The 18,336-nt window shown below is 55.7% G+C and overlaps 1 protein-coding gene across 14 annotated transcripts in view; it reads left to right on the forward strand.

The window, feature by feature from the left end:
* The window catches only part of NRXN2 (neurexin 2), a 305,022-nt gene that overhangs the window by 93,017 nt on the left and 193,669 nt on the right, over window positions 1-18,336 (forward strand). For 9 of the 14 annotated variants that reach the window (XM_039547772.1, XM_039547773.1, XM_039547777.1 and 6 more), the window contains 2 exons: window positions 10,947-11,248; window positions 15,100-15,123. In XM_039547772.1, coding sequence (XP_039403706.1) covers window positions 10,947-11,248; window positions 15,100-15,123 — 326 coding nt within the window. Of the gene's footprint in view, window positions 1-8,771; window positions 8,867-10,946; window positions 11,249-15,099; window positions 15,145-18,336 lie in introns of those variants that run through there. The other 5 variants (XM_039547771.1, XM_039547775.1, XM_039547780.1 and 2 more) reach the window with 3 other exon arrangements.

Here is an 18,336-nt window from a genome sequence, read left to right on the forward strand (position 1 = left end):
GCGGGGCCCGGACCCCCGGAGCTTCTTCCGCTTCCGGTCTTCGCCGGCAGGGGGTCCTTCCGCTCCAGGGCGGAAGGACCTCCCGCTGCTGAATTACCGCCGAAGTGGGACCCGCTGCCGAAGTGCAGCCAGGTCTTCAGCGGTAATTTGGCGGCGAGGGGGTCCTTCCGTTCCAGGACCCGCCGCCGAAGTTCCCCGAAGACCTGCGGCGGGGACCCCCCGCCGCCGAATTACCGCTGAAGACCCGGCTGCACTTTGGCGGCGGGTCCCACTTCAGCGGTAATTCGGTGGCGGGGAGCCCCTGCCACGGGTCTTTGGGGCACTTCGGTGGATGATCCTGGAGCAGAAGGACCCCCTGCCGCCGAATTACCGCCGAAGTGGGGGCCCCCCGCCGCTGAAGACCCCAGGCCCCCGGAATCCTCTTGGCGGCCCTGCTCTCGATAGTAACCCACCCTCTCCCCTAACGGGCAGTGGTAACTTTATCAATGAGAGCATGGCTCCCAGCGGTAAAGCGCTGTCTATACTGGTGCTTTTCAGTTGTTTTTTCACACCCCTGAACGACTAAAGTTTTCGCGCTGAAAGTGGCAGTGTAGACATGGCTGTAAAGGTGCAGGTGTGGCTGGAAGACTGTCATGGCAGGGGGTAGGAGGAGAGCAGCGAGAGATTTAGGGGAATCATCTAAAGCAACTAGACACTCAGACTGAGCCCTGATGGGTGAAGGGGGATGGGCGGTGCCAGCCGGCAGGGCCCTGAGGCATTGTGTAGGGCCCAGATGGCTGGCATGCCCATGGGCATGATGCATTGTGTCTGCTGCTCCAGATGGACCTGAGTATGTTTGTAGCAGCCCTGAGCATTGCTGGGATGGGGGGCATTCTAGAGGGCCACCTCCTCACCCCTCCTCCTCTCAACAGCTGTGTCAGGCTCCATCACTCTGTTATTGGGATGACCTGCCAGTCCCAGAATGGGGGTGGGTCACACTCCTTTGTCCCCCCCTGAGATGAATGCAGCAATTTATCCTATTGCAGAGACCCTGCAGTTTGAAGTGGGAGCAGTGTAGGATTGCAGGCCCCTGCACCCCACCTGAGGGGTGGCTGCATGTCAGTGCTGGGCAAGGGATCCCTGTATAAACTGCCCCTTCGTCTCACCCCAGAGGTGGAGGCATCTCCCAGTGGGGGGGCGCTGTCGGGAGCAGGGCAGGAGCACCTGCTGTGGGGGGAGCTCCTGTCTGCTCCAGCCTTGGCCTCTCCCAGCGAGGGGTGATATGTGGAACAGAACTGGAGTCCCAGCCTAGGGTGTTTGTTTGACCCAGAGGCTGGGTTCACACCTTGTTTCTGTCCCTAGTTGCTGGAGCCCCACTGGAGTGGAACTTGCAGGCACAGAGCCAGGAGATGGATGGGGAAGGTGGCAGGGTGGTATCTTCCCCTCTTCCAGTTTGGGGTAAGAGCTCTCGACATGGGGAAGGTGCTCTGGGCTCTGAAGCCATGTTGGGAGCCAGCCTCCTCCATCCCAGCTGCCCTCCAGCCCTCAGATCCCACAGCCCCTCGTCAATTCCAACAAGAGAAGACAGAGGGAAAAAAACCTGCTGATGGCCAGAGAGGAAGGAATTAATTTCACCCTTGTGCCTCCCCAGAAACAGCTGCCACATCAGCTGGGGGAGATGACGTTCCCCTCCCATGTATACCCCGCTTCTCCTCGAACCTGGGCCCGGGAAGGAGTTGGGAATGACAGGCGAGAGAGAGAATCCCATCCTGCCGGCCCGGGCTGGAAATATAGATAATAGATTTCTTGCCCAGTCACAGAGATGCAGCCAGCTCTAGGGTGAGGTGTGGGGGCTGTTTATACAGGGATCCCTCACCCAGCACCATGCGCTTTATTAACCACACAAGGACACCATGACTGGAAGCAGGGAATGAAGGAGAATCCCAAAGTCGACTGCAGGGGCAGAGGGTGGTGGGGAATGGTCCGAGCTGGAATTTGTCTGGGACAGAGCGAGGATTTCAAGGTGCCCTGACTATATGTGAGGAGCAGGGGAATATAGTGGGTTCTGGGTGGTAGATGGGAACCGCAGTCGCTGCTGCTTTGCCTTGGGATGTTCCAGGGCTGGCCGGAGGAGGCAGGGATGTGGGGAGAGCATAATGGGAGCGGGGGAGAGTGTTTGTTTTCCTGCTGCAGGCACTGGGAAAGGAAAGAAAATAGCAAATTTGTTCCATTTAAAATGTTCTGCTCTCCACGCCGGCCTCGAGGTGCGAATGTTTCCTCAGGACTGGAGTTGATTTTCATTCTCTCTGCACAGGCACAAACATATTTGTACGATAAAAATGTCAGGTCGGAGTGGGGGAAATATTCTGGGTTTACTGCAGCCTTGCCCGCCTGTGGGAAGGCCATTCCAAGCTCACTGCCAGCCATAGGGGCAGATCTGGTCCCGGGAGAAATCAGGATGAGTTGTCTCAATAGTTTGTGGGGCTCATTATTGTGATAGCAACTACAGGAGCCCATTGTACCGGGCACCACACAGGCCCCTGTTGGGCCATGGACTGCACAGACACACAGTGAGAGACAACTCCTGCCCTCAAGGGGAAACTGAGGCACCAAGAGGGGAATGAATTCTCCCAATGTCCCAGTCTCCTCTTCCCTAAACCACAAATCTCCACTGCCCTCCCAGAGCTGGGACTAGAACCCAGAAGTCCTGGCTCTCATGCCAGATCTCTATCTACTGCACCGTGATGCCTCTTAGCTTTAAGCTTAGAGCTACTGGCATGTTTTTGCTAAAGTTCCATATTTGCACTGCAGTAAGTAGCTGTGTGTATGTGTGTGTGTTTGTTTGGCTTCTATGCAATGTACTGTGTGCCCCCTGGTGCATACTCCCTGCTGCACCCAAGCTCTGAGTGCTGTCAGGACCTGTTGGATGGGGCAGCACTGGCTGGCCTGGCACCCTGCTTTGTCCGGGAAACGGAGAGCTGAGCTGTGGGAGAGGAGCCAGCAGGCTGTGCTGCAGAAATGCACGTGCAGCCAGCTAGCGCTGCACAGGACTGGGAGCTTGGGAGGGGTGTGTGTGTGTGTGTGTACATATGTGTGGTCTGGATGTGTGTAGTGTGTGTGTACTCTGTGTGGGTCTGTGCTTAGTGTGTGTGCAGCGTGGGTATGTATGAATGTGTATGTGCTGTGGGTGGGTATGCTTAGTGTGGGTGTGTAGCATGAACGTGCACACATGTCTGAGTGTGAGTGCATGTGTGCAGCATGAGTGTATTGTATGCTGTGTGTCAATACGTGTCTGTGGAGTGTGTATGTCCTGTGTGAGTCTGTGCTTAATGTGTGTGCAGTGTGTTCAGGTGCGAGTGCATGTGTGTCTGTAGTGAGTGTGCACATGGGATGTGTTTCTGTGCATGTGGGGGTGTCTCTGTGCACACTCATCTGTGTGTGTTTCAGGGGGCACTTCTGGTGCAGTATGTGACAGGATCGTAGGCCCTCCCAGCCGTGCTTACAAAGGGGGTGAGTGTGGGGCCCTGCCCATCTCCAGGCAGAGGTCCCAGCGTGGCAGGGTGGGCACCATGCCCTCATTGCAGTGCTGAGTGACAGCCCTTCCCCTTGCATCTGTCCCCCAGAGAGCTCTGCACCCCAGCCCATGTGCCTCTAGCAAGGGCTGGGAGCCAGGACTCCTGGGTTCTATTCCAGCTGTGGGAGGGGCATGGCGTCTAGTGTGTGTCCCACAGCCCCTTTCACTCTCAGGCAAGGAGAGCTCCCACATGACTTGCATCTCAAGAAGCCAGTGACCCCCTGAACCCTGCTCCCCCTCCTGCCCCTGTGTCCTATTGATCGTAGCCTGGCTATCGATCCTGCTGCCCCACGGCTGGGAGCTCATGCTGGAGAAAAATAGTGACAATTAAAATCTCTAATGATAATGCAGAGCCAGCACCCACTCCATTTATCCCCATACAGAGCCTTCGTCTTCCTACAGGGAATCAACTGCAGGGGGCAACCCTGCTCCCTGGCGGGGAATAGGCTGTAGGAGCGACCCTGCCCCCCTCTGGGTTGTAGGGTGCGACCCTGGGAAGAGGCTGTAGGGGGGACCCTGCTCCCAGGGGGGAAATAGGCTGTAGGAGCGACCCTGCCCCCCTCTGGGTTGTAGGGTGCGACCCTGGGAAGAGGCTGTAGGGGGGACCCTTCTCCCAGGGGGGAAATAGGCTGTAGGCCAGCATCCAGGGAATAGACTGCAATTCCATCCCAGTTAAGAACGCATAGAGTCTTTCGCCTGTAGGTAACCAGGTCAAATCCAGCCCCTGCTGGCCCTTCCCTCTCTGCCTGAGATGAGTTTGCTGGCTCTCCAGCGGGCACTGCCCAAGCAAGGGAGACCAAGATGCCCTCTCCCTCAGTGTGGGGTTTTTCGCCTTCCTCTGCAGCGTGGGGCACGGGTAGGGTGACTAGATGACAACTCCAAAATATCGGGACCGCCGCAGGGGGAGCGCCTTTTCGATTGTTACACTCACCACGTCCGGGTCTTCAGCGGCATTTTGGCGACGGGTAATGAATCTTGCTGCCAAAGAAAGAAGTACCTACCGCCGAAATGCCACCGCTCCCCCTGCCTGTCACCGCCGCCTAAGGGGAAAAAAATGGCTGCTGTGCACGAAACAAAATATTGGGACAAAAGGCATCCCGACCGTACTTCAGTCGGGACGCGGGACAAACTGCTCAATATCAGGACAGTCCCGATTTTAGCGGGATGTCTGGTCACCCTAGGCACGGGTCACTTGCTGGAAGATTCTCTGCACCTTGAAGTCTTTAAACTATGATTTGAGGACTTCAGTGGCTCAGTCACAGGTCTGATACAGGAGTGGGTGGGTAAGATTCTGTGGCCTGCGTTGTGCAGGAGGTCAGACCAGATGATCCTAATGGTCCCTTCTGACCTTAAAGTCTATGAGTCTATGATTCTAAGTGTGTGCTGGGGGAGGGGTCACTGCCTGCTGCTGTCTCTGGGAACACTGGGACAATTCTGGCTGCCACTAATTAAGATCCACGCCCCATCCCAGTGCCTGTGGACACCAGCTGCTCTGGGTGAGATGGGTGGACAAGGAGAGATAGGGCTGTGCTAACTGTGGTGTGGGATCCTGGTGGGACAAGGTGCAGGGACAAGCTGGTGCTGGGGGAGGTGTGGAGGGATTGTGACTGGGGGTTTTAACTGGGGCAGGCTGTCTGGGAGGTGTGTGTGACTGGGGTTGGCTATTTGGTATGTGTGTGTGTGTGTGTGGCTGGGCAGTCTGTCGGGGTGGGGGCAGTTGTGGCTAGGGCAGGCTGTCCAGGGTGTGTGTGTGACTGGGGCAGGCTGTCGGGGTGGGGGGCAGTTGTGGCTGGGGCAGGCTCTCCAGGGTGTGTGTGGGGGGTGGCTGGGGCAGGCTGTCAGGGTGGGGGAGGGGAGTTATGGCTGGGGCAGGCTGTTGTGGGGAGGGCAGTTATGGCTGAGGAGGTGGGGTGGCTGGGGCAGGCTGTCGGGGGGTGGTGGTGGCTGGGGCAGGCTCTCCGGGGTGGGGGAGGGGAGTTGTGGCCAGGGCTACTGGGAATGGCTGAGTGCAGGATGCTAACATGACCATGTGACTTGCTTGTGGCTCTGGATGGAGGGAGCTGCCCCAGGCCAGGCCAGGCCAGACCAAAAGGAACTCAGCACAGTGGGTCTGGGGCTCTCATAGCTCAACCGCCCCCCATCCACCTCTCAAGTGCTTTTGCCAGGTCATTGTCCAGTTGGGAAGTGGAGACCATAGGATGCAATGGCAGGGAGGGGGCGGGACAGCACAGGGGTTGGGGGCTGAGCACAGGCAGGACAGCATCTTGCCACCTTCAGGCCCTAGTGGGAATCACTCTGGCTGCCTGGCTTGCCAGGTGGGTTTAAACTTTATGGGAAAGGAGCGATCGGACAGATAATTGGGGCTGGTGGGAGTCTGGGGCCAGAGCACGAGGCAGAGCAGGAGTTATGGGAAGGGCTAAAGCAGGGGGGTCACTGAGCCAAGGAAACACTGTGTGGGATAAAACGTAATAATCCCTCTCGATACACTCCTGTCTGCCCCTCCTCCATACACACCCCCATCTAGCTGTTTGAATGGGGAAACTGAGGCACAGAGCGGGGTAAGTGACTTCCTCAAGATCACATAGTGAGTGAATGGCCAACCTGGGGATAGAAGCCAGGAGTCCTGACTCCCAGTCTCCCTCCCACACTGTAACCCACTAGACCTCACTCTCCCACCAGAGCTGGGGTTAGAACCCAGGAGTCCTGTCTCCCAGCTCCACCTGCTCTAACCCACTAGACCCCACTCTTAACTTGATTCTTAGCAGAGGAGTGTTTGTTTCAGATGTTGTATCCGCCTATTAGCTCAGAGTCTCGGCACATGCAGGCAGGTATTACTGTGTCCCTTGCACTTGGGCGGCTTTCCCCTCTCGCAGCAATTGCTTCAGGCTCACTGCACACTCAGGCAGGTGTTGCTGCATTGGTCAGTTACTCTTGTTTCTGTGGTTATTGCAGTGACCACAAAGACCAGAAACAGTCTCTTAATGCAGGTTCTGGTTCTGGGGCAGTGGACCTGGGGCTCTGGGGAGTGGTTCTGGGGTGGTGGAACTGGCAAGACGGGGGAGGAAGTGGCAGTGCTGAAAGAAGTGGGCATGGGGATTGTTCTTAGCTTTGGCTGACTTCTTTGGAAAGCAGCCTTGCCAGGAGCTGCATGCTTCAGCTCGGAGCAGGGCATGGCCCCGGGCAGAGACCATGACCACCAAGATTCTTAATGCCAGTGGGTGGGTGCTGTGCTTATGGGGACGGGGTATGGTGGGGATTGGCAGGCTATGATGGCTGTTGTCAAATGCAGGCTCCCTTGACTGGTTGGGGGATGCTCCAGCAGGAGGCGCTGTATTGCCTGGGCTAATAGGGACTCTAGTCTCAGTGTAAGGTTCCTGCTGAGGTTCCCCTGATGCATCCCCGCACAGAGTGTGTGAGCCTGCACGGCCGCCTGCTGCGGGGGGAGGCAGGAGCATGTGAGCACTCAAGCCCTCGCTCTGCACTGGGGGTCTCCTTGGCCTGTTCCCTGCCCCCACCCTGCCCCTCGTGTCTCCAGAGGGCCCCTTCTGCAGCTTGGGAGACAAACCCCTTTCGGCCTGCAGCCCAGCTGAGCATGGGGACCCACCATGTACAATGCAGTGCGATGGCTGCTGCCTGACAGACCTCTGCCCGACCCCCCCCCTTCCCCCACTGCGGCCACAGCCAGAACCCCCTCCCATATCCCACCCTGCAGCCCCAGCCAGAGCCTCCTCCCCTCCCTTCCCCCAATGCCCCCCGTGGCCCCAGCCAGAATCCCCTTCCCTCCCCCCATGCCCCGCACGGCCTGACCAGAACCACCTCCTCTCCCCTCCCCGACCATATCCTGCCCTGTGGCCCCAGCCAGAACCCTCTCCCCTCCCCCCTATCCCGCCCGGCAGCCCCAGCCAGAACCCCGTCCCTCCCCATGCCATCCTAGTGGCCCCAGCCATACCCCCTCCTCTTCTCTCCCCCATATCCTGCCCTGTGGCCCCAGCCAGAACCCTCTCCCCTCCCCCATATCCCGCCCTGCAGCCCCAGCCAGAACCCCGTCCCCTCCCCCATGCCATCCTAGTGGCCCCAGCCATACCCCCTCCTCTTCTCTCCCCCATATCCTGCCCTGTGGCCCCAGCCAGAACCCTCTCCCCTCCCCCATACCCTGCCCTGTGGCTCCAGCCAGAACTCTCTCCCCCCCACATCCCTGCAAACAGTGCCCTCCCCATACATGCCTCTATCTATGAATGCATGCCTCCACTCTCCCCTACACATTTATCTATTTATCCATCCCTTCAAGTCTTGTCTCTTTCTTTCCCTTCCTGTTTCATTCCCCCTTTCCCCCCCCCTTCCAGGCTGTCCCTTGGGGTCACCCTTTCTAAGCTCTTCTCTCCCAATCACTCCTCTCCCTCGCACTCCAGGTCTGGCTCGGAGCCCCCCATGGGCAGCTGCTCCTTATGGGGTGCCAGCAGATGGGACTAAGAGGGATGGATCCAGTCCAAGGTCATGGAGCTTCACCAGAGAAAAGTGCTTACGGAGGGGCCAAGAGGCAGGCAGGGGGATTGGGTGGGAGCCAGGCAGCATGCCCCTGGGGTTAGCAAGGAATTAATTGCTCCCCCAGCTTGGCCCTGCTGAGGTGATTTATATCCTGCCAACACAGAATCCTGAAGAAGCAATTTAGGAGCCTGGCTGTTGTGAGGGAGGCCAAGGGGTCGAGTTGACTGGCTACTTAGCACTCCCTGTGCGGTGTGGGAGCAGGCTGGGACAGCCATGCCCCTCAGAGGGCGCTGTGCTGCAGGGAGCAGGCAGGAGCCCAGTAGGGGGCGCTCTCCCCTCTCAGGCCATGCTGATCCCAGTGCCCCAGCATGATGCTAGGGGGTGCTGTGCTGCGGTAAGCTCTGGTTTTCCAATGCGACATAGAGCCAGTGTGAACCCTTGTGTTCATTAAATCCTCAGGCATTGAACCTGGTGTCTTGGCAAAATCCCAGATGGGTGAGTCCATTCTGTCTTGCCGCAAAAACTGTTGTTTGAATTTGATACAGGATTTTCCTTCACTATGTGTCCACAGAAGTCAGGCTGTGTTGCTGTGTGGGAGTGAAACAATGCAGCATCCCACCCCAGAAGTGGCTGCATCTCAGTGCCAGGCGAGAGATCCCTGTGTGACCAGCCCCCACTTCCCATCCAAAAATGTCTCCCATCTCAACCTTACTGCTCTTCTGAATACACATCTCTCAAAGTCACTCTCCTCAGCTGGCAGACTGGCACATGAAGGTCTAACCCTAGTTCCTGTGGACACCGGTACCAGGAGCCTGCTGGCAGGCTGAGGTGGATCTGTGGCTGGCTATGTTTTTTAACCCCTTCTTGGAGTGAAAGAATAATTTGTTTCATTTAGATTTTATAACCTTTGCCATAAAGAGAGGGAGAAAATGGAAAAGCCAGGCCAACAGCGCAGAGTCCAGGTGCTGTTAGGAAGAGTTATAGAGGTGCTGTGTCTGACACAGACCCAGTGGGTCAGGGGAGTGTGTGTGCTTGGGGAACATGCTGTAGTGGTGTTAGACTGACCTGAGATGCACCTTCTTCTGGGGTGACGGGGTTGCAAGCAGAGGGAGAGTTTGCTTTGGGCCTAGGGCTGTGTCTGAAGTGCAGAGAGGGGTAGGGAGGCAGTGTGGCCTAGTGGGCACTGGTCTGGGACTCCACTGACCTGGGTTCCATTCCTAGTGCAGCCACTGGCTGCTGGATGACCATGGGCAGATCATATCCCTGCTCTGTGCCTCAGTTTACCCCTCTGTAAAGTGGGGTTAATGATGCTGACCTGCTCTGTAAAGTACTTTGAAATCTACTGACGAAAATCCCTAGATCAGAGCTACGTATTATTATTGTTTTACATTGAGTTAGGTATGTGATGTAAAATCCTAGGGGAGACAAGGCTCTGGAGTTTTCATCATGATGTTCAGGGTCAATCCTGGTGTGCTGCAGTGTGTGGAGTGGGGGGGGGGCGCTCTCCCCTGGCAGTCAGTGCTGACTCCAGTGTGCACCAGGGGATGTTGTGCTGCAGTCTGTGGAGTGGGAGGTTCACTGGGAGGTGCTGTCCCTAGGTCAACCAGTGACACTGATGTAAAAATGCCCCGCGTTTTTGCCCAAGACTCTCTAAGTGGAGTTGCTCCTAAGTGCGACGTTAATCCTGGCAAGCCTGGTGTTGGTGCTTGGGCTGAGCTGCCTGTCTGTGGGCCAGTTCTTCAGGAAATTGTGTTTTCCCGAGCGGGGGATTGTTAGGGAACCAGCCCCCCTGGTCTCCCCCCATCCCCGTGTCCTGACGGGCTCTGATCGCTGCCACGAACGACTGGCGCTGACACTAACACGATGATTGCGGGGGCCAGGCACAGGCGAGACAGGCAAATTTGTTTCCTCAGCATCACCAGATGGCAAGTTAATTGTCAGGTGCCAGCAGCAGAGGGGCACTCCCCTCACCGGCAGCGCTGGGCTGGAGGGTGGGGGTGTCCCTGCTGCCAGGGCGATAGCTGCTCGGGGAATGGGAGATGGGGAGCGAGAGCACACTCAGACAGACAGACAGACACATGCACACGTACAGTGACACCACTGCTTGAATTACAGACTCTAGGCCCCCTTACTACCTTCAGGGGCTTCCTCGCTTCTGCCTGAGGGTCCCTGTACTTCTCACTACTGTTTAAATTCAAGCAGGCCCCTTGACGGGCAGGGCCCCCCTCTTTTCTTCCCCATGCTTTGAGCACTGAGAGAGACACGTGCACAGACACACACACAAAGTGCTTTAGCGTAGAGCAGCCTAGGGTTGGCAAGGGGGTTAGGCCTCCTGGGTTCTGTACCTGGCTCTGGGATGGGAGTGGGGTCTAGCACAGGGGAGGGGGACTGGGAGCCAGGACTCTTGGGTTCCATCCTTAGCACTGGCAGGGGAGAGAGGGCTGCTGGATTACAGCAGGGGCAGGCTGGGCGTCTATTTTCAGCTATGCCACTGACTTGAGTGAGTCACTTTTCGTCCCTCATTGCCTCAGTTAACCCACCCACCTTTTGTCTATTTAGACTGTGAGCTCTTTGTGATATGGATTGTCTCTCTCTGTAGGTCTGTGCAGTGCCCAGCAACAAGGGGCCCCCAATTTCAGTTGGGGGATCTGTGCGGCACCTGGCACGATGGGGCCCCGATTACAGTTGAGTCCTCTGGGCTCTAAAAATGAATAATAACTTAGACACAAAATGATGATGATATTTACATACCCCTCGTGCACATGCCCCCTTCCCACATGCTCTCATCCTGCCTCGTGCACACACACTCCTCATGCCTCTGCCCCCTTCTCGCACTCTCTCATCCCGCCTTGTGCACACACCCTCTGTGCACCTGCTCCTCTCACTGTGCCACTTTCTCTCTGTGCAGGGAAGGAGGAATACGTGGCGACCTTCAAGGGCAACGAGTTCTTCTGCTACGACCTGTCCCACAACCCGATCCAGAGCAGCACTGATGAGATCACACTGTCCTTCCGCACCCTGCAGCGCAATGGCCTCATGCTGCACACGGGGAAGTCGGCCGACTACGTCAACCTGTCGCTCAAGAGCGGGGCCGTGTGGCTAGTCATCAACCTGGGATCAGGCGCCTTTGAGGCGCTGGTGGAGCCCGTCAACGGCAAGTTCAATGACAACAACTGGCATGACATCCGGGTGACCCGGAACCTGCGCCAGGTATGCACCAGCGCCAGCTGAGACCCATGTGGCTGGTTGGGACGGGGGGGGGCTTGCACTAGTGATCCTCCCTGGGCAGGGTTGTCTATGGTGCGCCCCCACCCCATGGCATTGCTGGTGGGATGTGCCCCAGTGATGTCCCCCCCACCAGGACAGCATTGTCTGTGGTGTCCCCGTGCCCCATGGCATTGCTGGGGGGACGTGCCCCAGTGATGTCCCCCCCACCAGGACAGCATTGTCTGTGGTGCGCCCCCACCCCATGGCATTGCTGGGGGGATGTGCCCCAGTGATGTCCCCCCTAGGGCAGCACTGTCTGTGGTGCGCCCCCACCCCATGGCATGGCTGGGGGGACGTGCCCTAAGGATGCCCTCTCTGGACAGAATTGCTGGGCTGGGAATTTCAAGCCAGCCAGAACGCCCTCCCCCAAATATTTCATGGTGCCAAGGGTGGGTGTGGGTGCATGGGCCATGGTGCCGGTGGGCAGGGGGTAGATGGGCTGGGAGCTGGGCTAGGTTCTTGTTTACTTCTTTGGTCCCCGGCAGTCCAGATGCCAGCAAGAGGATGTGTCTGAGACAAATTCACCTAGGGTCCCCTCAGCCCCCTAAATTTCCTCCCATCCCTTCTCCAAAAGAGGAGCATTCCCTCCTAAAGTATCTCTTCCCCCCCTCCCCCCTGAGACGAGCTGGATGGAGAGGGCCACAATGAGCTAGTGACAGATCCACAAGGTGCCTTAAATTCCATGCACTCAGCTCAGGGCTCTGCCCCATTGCCCCGTGGGGGTCCTGAGCCTCCCCCAATGAAGACAAGGGGCCGGGTGTTGCAGTTAGCCACCACAGCTAATAGGAAGACTGTTCTGTGGCTGATTTGGGGAATGGGACATGGGGTCTTTCCCCTCTAGGTGGTGTTGGCTCCGATCCAGCCCCAGGGAGGAAGGACTGACTGGCTTGGGAGGGAGGGCAGGGGATGGTATATGGGCCTCCCCCAGAGCTGGGGAAAGAACCCAGGAGTCCTGATTCCAAGTTACCCCTCTCTAAACCAGTAGGCATCACTCCCCTCCGGGAGCCAGGCAGAGAGCTCAGGAGTCCTGACTCCCAGCCCAGGCACAGACAGATATGGGCTGGGCTCTACTGATGGATCCCTCTATGCCGGGCTGGCCAGATGTGTCCTGGGTGTGGGTGCTGTTCCCCCCACCCGTGGGTCAGATCCCCGCTCTGTGGCTGGTGCGGTGAGAGGAATTGTTGCCTGTGGGCATTGTAGCCCATGCGCACTGCATAAATCCACCCATTGCACTGATCAGAGCTGGCAGCTCCCAGTGTCTTTGGATATCTGGACCTGCAAGATGCTGCAGCACAGGAGTCAAGGTAAAATGGATGGGCGCCCTCCAGCCCTCTACCTCTCAGGGCTCGGCATGCCCCCTGCCCCAGCCACTCATCCCACTGCTAAACACCCACTAATCTCCCAGCAGTGTCATGGAAGGGACTCCTGGGTTCCATCCCAGCTCTGGGAGGGGGCTGGGGTCTAGTGGTTAGAATGGAGGGGGACAGGGGCTGGGAGCCAGGACCCTGGGGGATTTGGGGAATGGACAGAGCATTGCGTTGGGGAGGTGGTTATGCACCACAATATCCCCTGGCTTAGATACACCCCACTCCTCTCCATGGTGTCTGGACTGCAGGACCCCTTCCACCCCACGGGACAGAGACCCCTGGGTCTGACCGACCAACTGGCTAGGCTGTTCTTATTACTTTGTGACTGTTTGGGGGGAGCCTCATTCTTAGGCGCTGTCTGGTGACTCATAGGGGGCTCCGGGGGCAGGGACAGGCTGCATTGAGGCCTGGGGGGTTGGGGGTGAGGATGAAGTGGAGGAGGTTGGGGGGTGGAGGGAGTTGCAGGAGGAATTGGGTAGGCAAAGAGGGAGGGCTTTGGGCAGTGGGAGGAGGAGCTGGGGTGGAGTGGAAGCTCAGGGAGTTAGAGGAGTTGAGGTGTGGGTTATAGGTGTGTATTGGGCAGGTAGGGAGAGTTGGTGTGAGGGGAGGTGTGTGGGGTTGGTGTGTACTGGGGAGGTTGGATGGGGTGAGGGGGAGGTTGGGTGGGGAGGAGGTGTGTAGGGGAAGGTAGAGGAGATTGGGTGTGGGTGACGGGGAGGGGGGGGGCGGCGGTGTATGGGGGGAGGTGGTGGAGGTAGAGGAGGTTGGGTGCAGATGAGTGGGTGTGTGTGGGCCCAGTGTGTACTGGGGAGGTGGGGGAAGTTGGATGGGGGCAAGGGGAGGTGCGGGGCCGGTGTGTACTGGGGAAGTGGGGAGGTTGGATGGGGCGAGGGGAGGTGTGGGGCCGGGAGTGTACTGGGGAAGTGGGGAGGTTGGATGGGGGCGAGGGGAGGTGCGGGGCCAGTGTGTACTGGGGGAAGTGGGGAGGGTTGGATGGGGGCGAGGGGAGGTGCGGGGCCAGTGTGTACTGGGGGGAAGTGGGGGAGGTTGGATGGGGGCAAGCGGGAGGTGCGGGGCCAGAGTGTACTGGGGGGAGGTGGGGGCGGTTGGATGGGGGCGAGGGGGAGGTGCGGGACCAGTGTGTACTGGGGGGAAGTGGGGAGGTTGGATGGGGCGAGGGGAGGTGCGGGGCCAGTGTGTACAGGGGAAGTGGGGAGGTTGGATGGGGGCGAGGAGGTGCGGGACCAGTGTGTACTGGGGGGAAGTGGGGGAGGTTGGATGGGGGCGAGGGGGAGGTGTGGGGCTGGTGTGTACTCGGGGGAGGTCAGGTGGGGGCGTGGGGTGTGTGGGGTTTGTGTATACTGGGGAGGTGGAGGAAGTAGAGGGGGTTGGATGCGGGTGAGGGGGAGGTGGGTGTGGCTGGTGTGTGGTGGAGGAGATAGAGGAGGTTGGATGAGGGTGAGGGGAGGTGGATGTGGTGGTATGTACTGGGGGAGGTGGGGGAGGTATAAGAGGTTGGGTGGGGGTGCAGCAGACATGGGGAAGATGGTGGGGGTGTAGAAGAGGTTGGGTGGGAGTCCACCCCTCACCCTCCCTGCCTGCAGACTGAGGCTCCCCCTCCATACTGGCTTCTCCTTCTAACCTGGTTTCTGATTCTTTCCCTTTTTTGGACTAAAGTTAATTAAGAAAAATAATTAACAAAAAGCAGGACAAATTTTTAACAGTCTCAGGAACTGGAGTGGGGGAGCTGGTTCCTCTCCCCCCGCAACTTGCCCCCAGCACTCCCCCAATAATACACTCCTCCCCACACAACATACAAGATAAAATCTGGACTCCCCTGGCTGGGGATACAGCCCACTCCCCCACTCTGCTGACCCCAGAGCCAGCCACTTAGGATCTACTAATCCTGCTAACACAGGCCTTGCTTTTCCTCCTTCCCCCTCCCCACCCTTCACCCCCCAAACCCCCCACCTCGTTAGAAATTACGTTGACAACTTTTTTGTGTGTGTGTTACTAACACGCTTCTTGAAAGACTCTAGCTCTCAACCAGAGACGCCAGAACTAACCCTCCTTGTCTCATCCAATGGAATGTCGGTCATTTCTTTTCAAGTCTTTAATTTAAATAGTCTCTTTTCCTTTCTTTTATTCTTACTAACCAAGATCTCTCTCTATATATAATACTTTATGGTTGGGAGGGGAAGGAGTTGGTCGGGGGTGGGGGGTGGGGAGGAGCAGGATGTGCAAGGGGAAGGTGGGCGGAGTCTTTTTTTTTTTTTAACCTGATCGCCCTTCTTGCGATGGGAAAATTGATTTTTTCCCTCTTTTATCTCCCTTGATTTTCATGGTTGGTCATTTTTTTCCTTTTCTTTTCTGTTTTTTTTATTATTCCCCCTTTCCCTCATTTATTTTATTTTTTAATACATATAGCACGCAGGAATTGGACACGCTATGGTAAACAAACTGCATTACCTGGTAGATATCACTCTAATTGTCTAATCGTTTGGTTTGCCGTGGGTTTTATCTTTTCCCTTCCCTTCTTTTTGTTTTTACTTAATTAATTGGGCTTTTAATTATCATTATTTTAATTTCTTAATTTTTTCTTTAAGTACTAAACAAGAAAGTGAAATGTAATTTTCAAAACTTAAAGTTTGAAATAAACTACCCAAACACACATAAAATTAACAACTAAATAATCAAACTTTGATAAGTCTAAATGCAAGAACTGGAAACAAACTGGTCAGCCACTCTGGAGTCAGTGCAGAAGCAACCCTGCTGCCAGAGCAGAGCTGGCATAAAAGGAAAAGAATCAAATACTCACCGTTCAATCAAACTTAGGTGGGTGTAGATTGAAAACCAACCAATCGACCAAACCAAGGTTGGTATAAAATTGACATGAACCAAAAATCAATGTCAGTATAAAATTGACGATAACTAGTACCCCAGGTTGGTATAAGATTAAAACCAACCTATCAAATGTGGTATTAAAAAAAATCCATTGTTTTTGAACCGCTAAAGCTTGTAATTAAAAATTTTTTAACCAAAAACATTTTTAAAAAGTCTTTTTCTTTCTTTTCCAAAAGCAACATTTTTTATTTTGTTTATATTTTTATTTATTTTGGGGGAATTTTTTTTGTCTAAAAGCAAAATTTTTTTAACTTTATTGGATTTTTTTTCAAAAAATAAATGAAAAAGATAAAAATATATTATTTCTTTATTTTTACTCTTTTGGTTTTACATTTTTTTATTCCTTTTACCTCCCCCCCTCAAAAACAACAACAACAAAAAATCCATGGAAAACACCATCCCATGAAGCAACTTCTGTGCGCGTCACATCTGCTCCATGGCGGCGAACCTGCCAGGGATTGTGGGAAATGGGCTAATGGCAGCCAGTGGGGTCAGGACCAGAGGTTGATTGGGGGGTGGGAGCAAGGGGGCAATGAAAGATGGACCATTAATTTGGATGTTTTGGGGGCACAAGCCACATTTCCCCCTCACCTCGCCCCTCTGTACTATGCATCTGGGGTAGTTCCATGGGGTTATCCGCTCACACCTTCTCCAAAGCTGAGTCTCTCCATCACTCTCAGTTGTCTTTGGACCAGGCCTATAAGGGATGTCCCCCCAGCCCCACTGGGAATCCCACCCCAAAGGTGTGGCGGGCTGCAGGCTGGCCTGTTAACCCCACTGGATGTCCTGGCTGTCATCTCCACTCCTGCCACGGGTGGCGCCACTGGCTCTCCATATCGCATGGCATGCTGGGACTGACTGGGGCATGCTGCTCTTGTGTCCGGTTTTTATTTTGAGAGCGACTCTCTGGGGCTGAACTAACACTGTGTCTGACACCATCCTTCCCACCCTCCTCCCTTCCCCTTCCCTGCTGTCTCCCACCCCACTCCTCCCACAGCTCTCACTGACTGCCAGTGCCTTTCTAACAGGAGCACCGTAGTCTGGGCCAGTTCAGGAAGGATGTGGAGCCAGGGGGTAGGGACCATAGCTCCAGCCTGTGTGTGATTTGGGAGTGTTGGGGGGGGGGGGGAGTGAGCACATGGGGCATGTGCATTGGGGGTGCTGTGGAGTGTGTAGGGCGTGTGCACTGGGGGGCTGTGAGCCTGTAGAATATGTACACTGGGGCAGGGGACAGTAAGCCACTGAATAAAACAGTAACACGTGTATGATGGAAGCCAGGCATTCAGTTGCCAAACGAGGAGGCACTGCTGCATCCCCAGCACCCCTTGTTCCAGTGCCCTGCCCAGGGGGTGGGGGGTGCATTGGCAGGGTGAGCTTGTAGGGAATGTGGAAGGATGCATATGAGTGTGAAGGGTGTGTGCATGGGGGTGCAAGTGTGCAATGATGTGAACATCAGGGTGAAGGAGTGTAGGGCATGTGCATGGAGGCATACGAGTGTGTAGGGTGAGTGCATGGAGGGGTATGTCTGTGAGGGTTTGTAGGAAACATGAAGTGAGGGTATGAGTATGTGAATGTATAGATCTGTGCAGCTCTGCCACGCTCTGCCCCAGAGGTGGCTGCATGCAGTATCACTGGGTTCTCAGTGTTAAGATCCCAGGCAAAGCAATGGAGTGTGTGTACGGGTATATGGGGAGGTTCACAATTGACACTGATCTGTGAGTATTACACATCCCTCCCCATTGGTCTGGGGGGCTGAGACAGCTACCAGGGTGCATGATTCCCTGGGATGGTGCCAGCCACCTATAACCAGCCCATTCCCCTCCATCAGTGCAAGGGTAGCTCTCCCTTCTGATCTCACCAGCCAGGAGAGTGTCCTAGGACTCCGTGTGTGAGCAGCAGACTGCAACAGTCTTTGCCATATGAGTATCTCGGGGTGGGGAGGGGGCCTGCGAGTTGAGAGACACAACCCCTCCCCATGCATAAGTGGGCGAGGGATGATGGTGATCCATTAGTGTGATGTGTGTGAATCAAACACATCACATTGCTGTCAGTGCACAGGGATGAGTGTGATTGTTCAGCAGACTTGTGGCCTCTTGTGCTTGTGCACACACAGGGGGACAGTTTCACATGGGTCCTCTGGGGTGGGTGATGTTGCAATGGATGTGTTACCCCTGCTTGGGCATGTGTGTGCAAGCTGATTGTGGACTTAGGCATGATCATGTACTGACATTGCCCCTGAACGTGCAACACTGATTGTGGAATATAACACACAGTTCCTTTAGTATGTATACATGTGTGTGCAACCAACACTCTTCCGCTCTGTGTGTTTGTGCAACTCACACATTGCTGCTGAGTGTGTGTGTTTCTGTGCATAGGTGTGCAATTGTACAATGAAAACCTTGCTCCTTTCTGCTTTTTTTTGTGATTGTGCAACATACACACTCCCCTGGGTGTGCAGATGTGCAGCAGCGACATCTGACTCCCTTGAGTAGGCATTTTGCCCATTACTGAAAAGCCAGCACCCAAAATCTATGCCCAGAGTTTTAGGATTCAGATAGGCAATGCGATGGGAAGAAGGGGGAAAGCAGGCTGGTGTGTATGGGGGGGTAATAGCTTTGGGGTGTGTGTAGGTGGAATAGCTCTGGTGCATGTATGCGGGTGTGTGGGGTAATAGCTCTGGTGCCTGTGTGTGTGTGTGTGTGTGTGTGTGTGTGCGTGCATTCATAGGTGGAATAGCTTGGGTGTGTGTATGTGGGTGTG

Source organism: Mauremys reevesii, linkage group 7, assembly GCF_016161935.1.
Source record: "Mauremys reevesii isolate NIE-2019 linkage group 7, ASM1616193v1, whole genome shotgun sequence".
In the NCBI taxonomy this organism is placed as follows: Eukaryota; Metazoa; Chordata; order Testudines; family Geoemydidae; genus Mauremys; species Mauremys reevesii.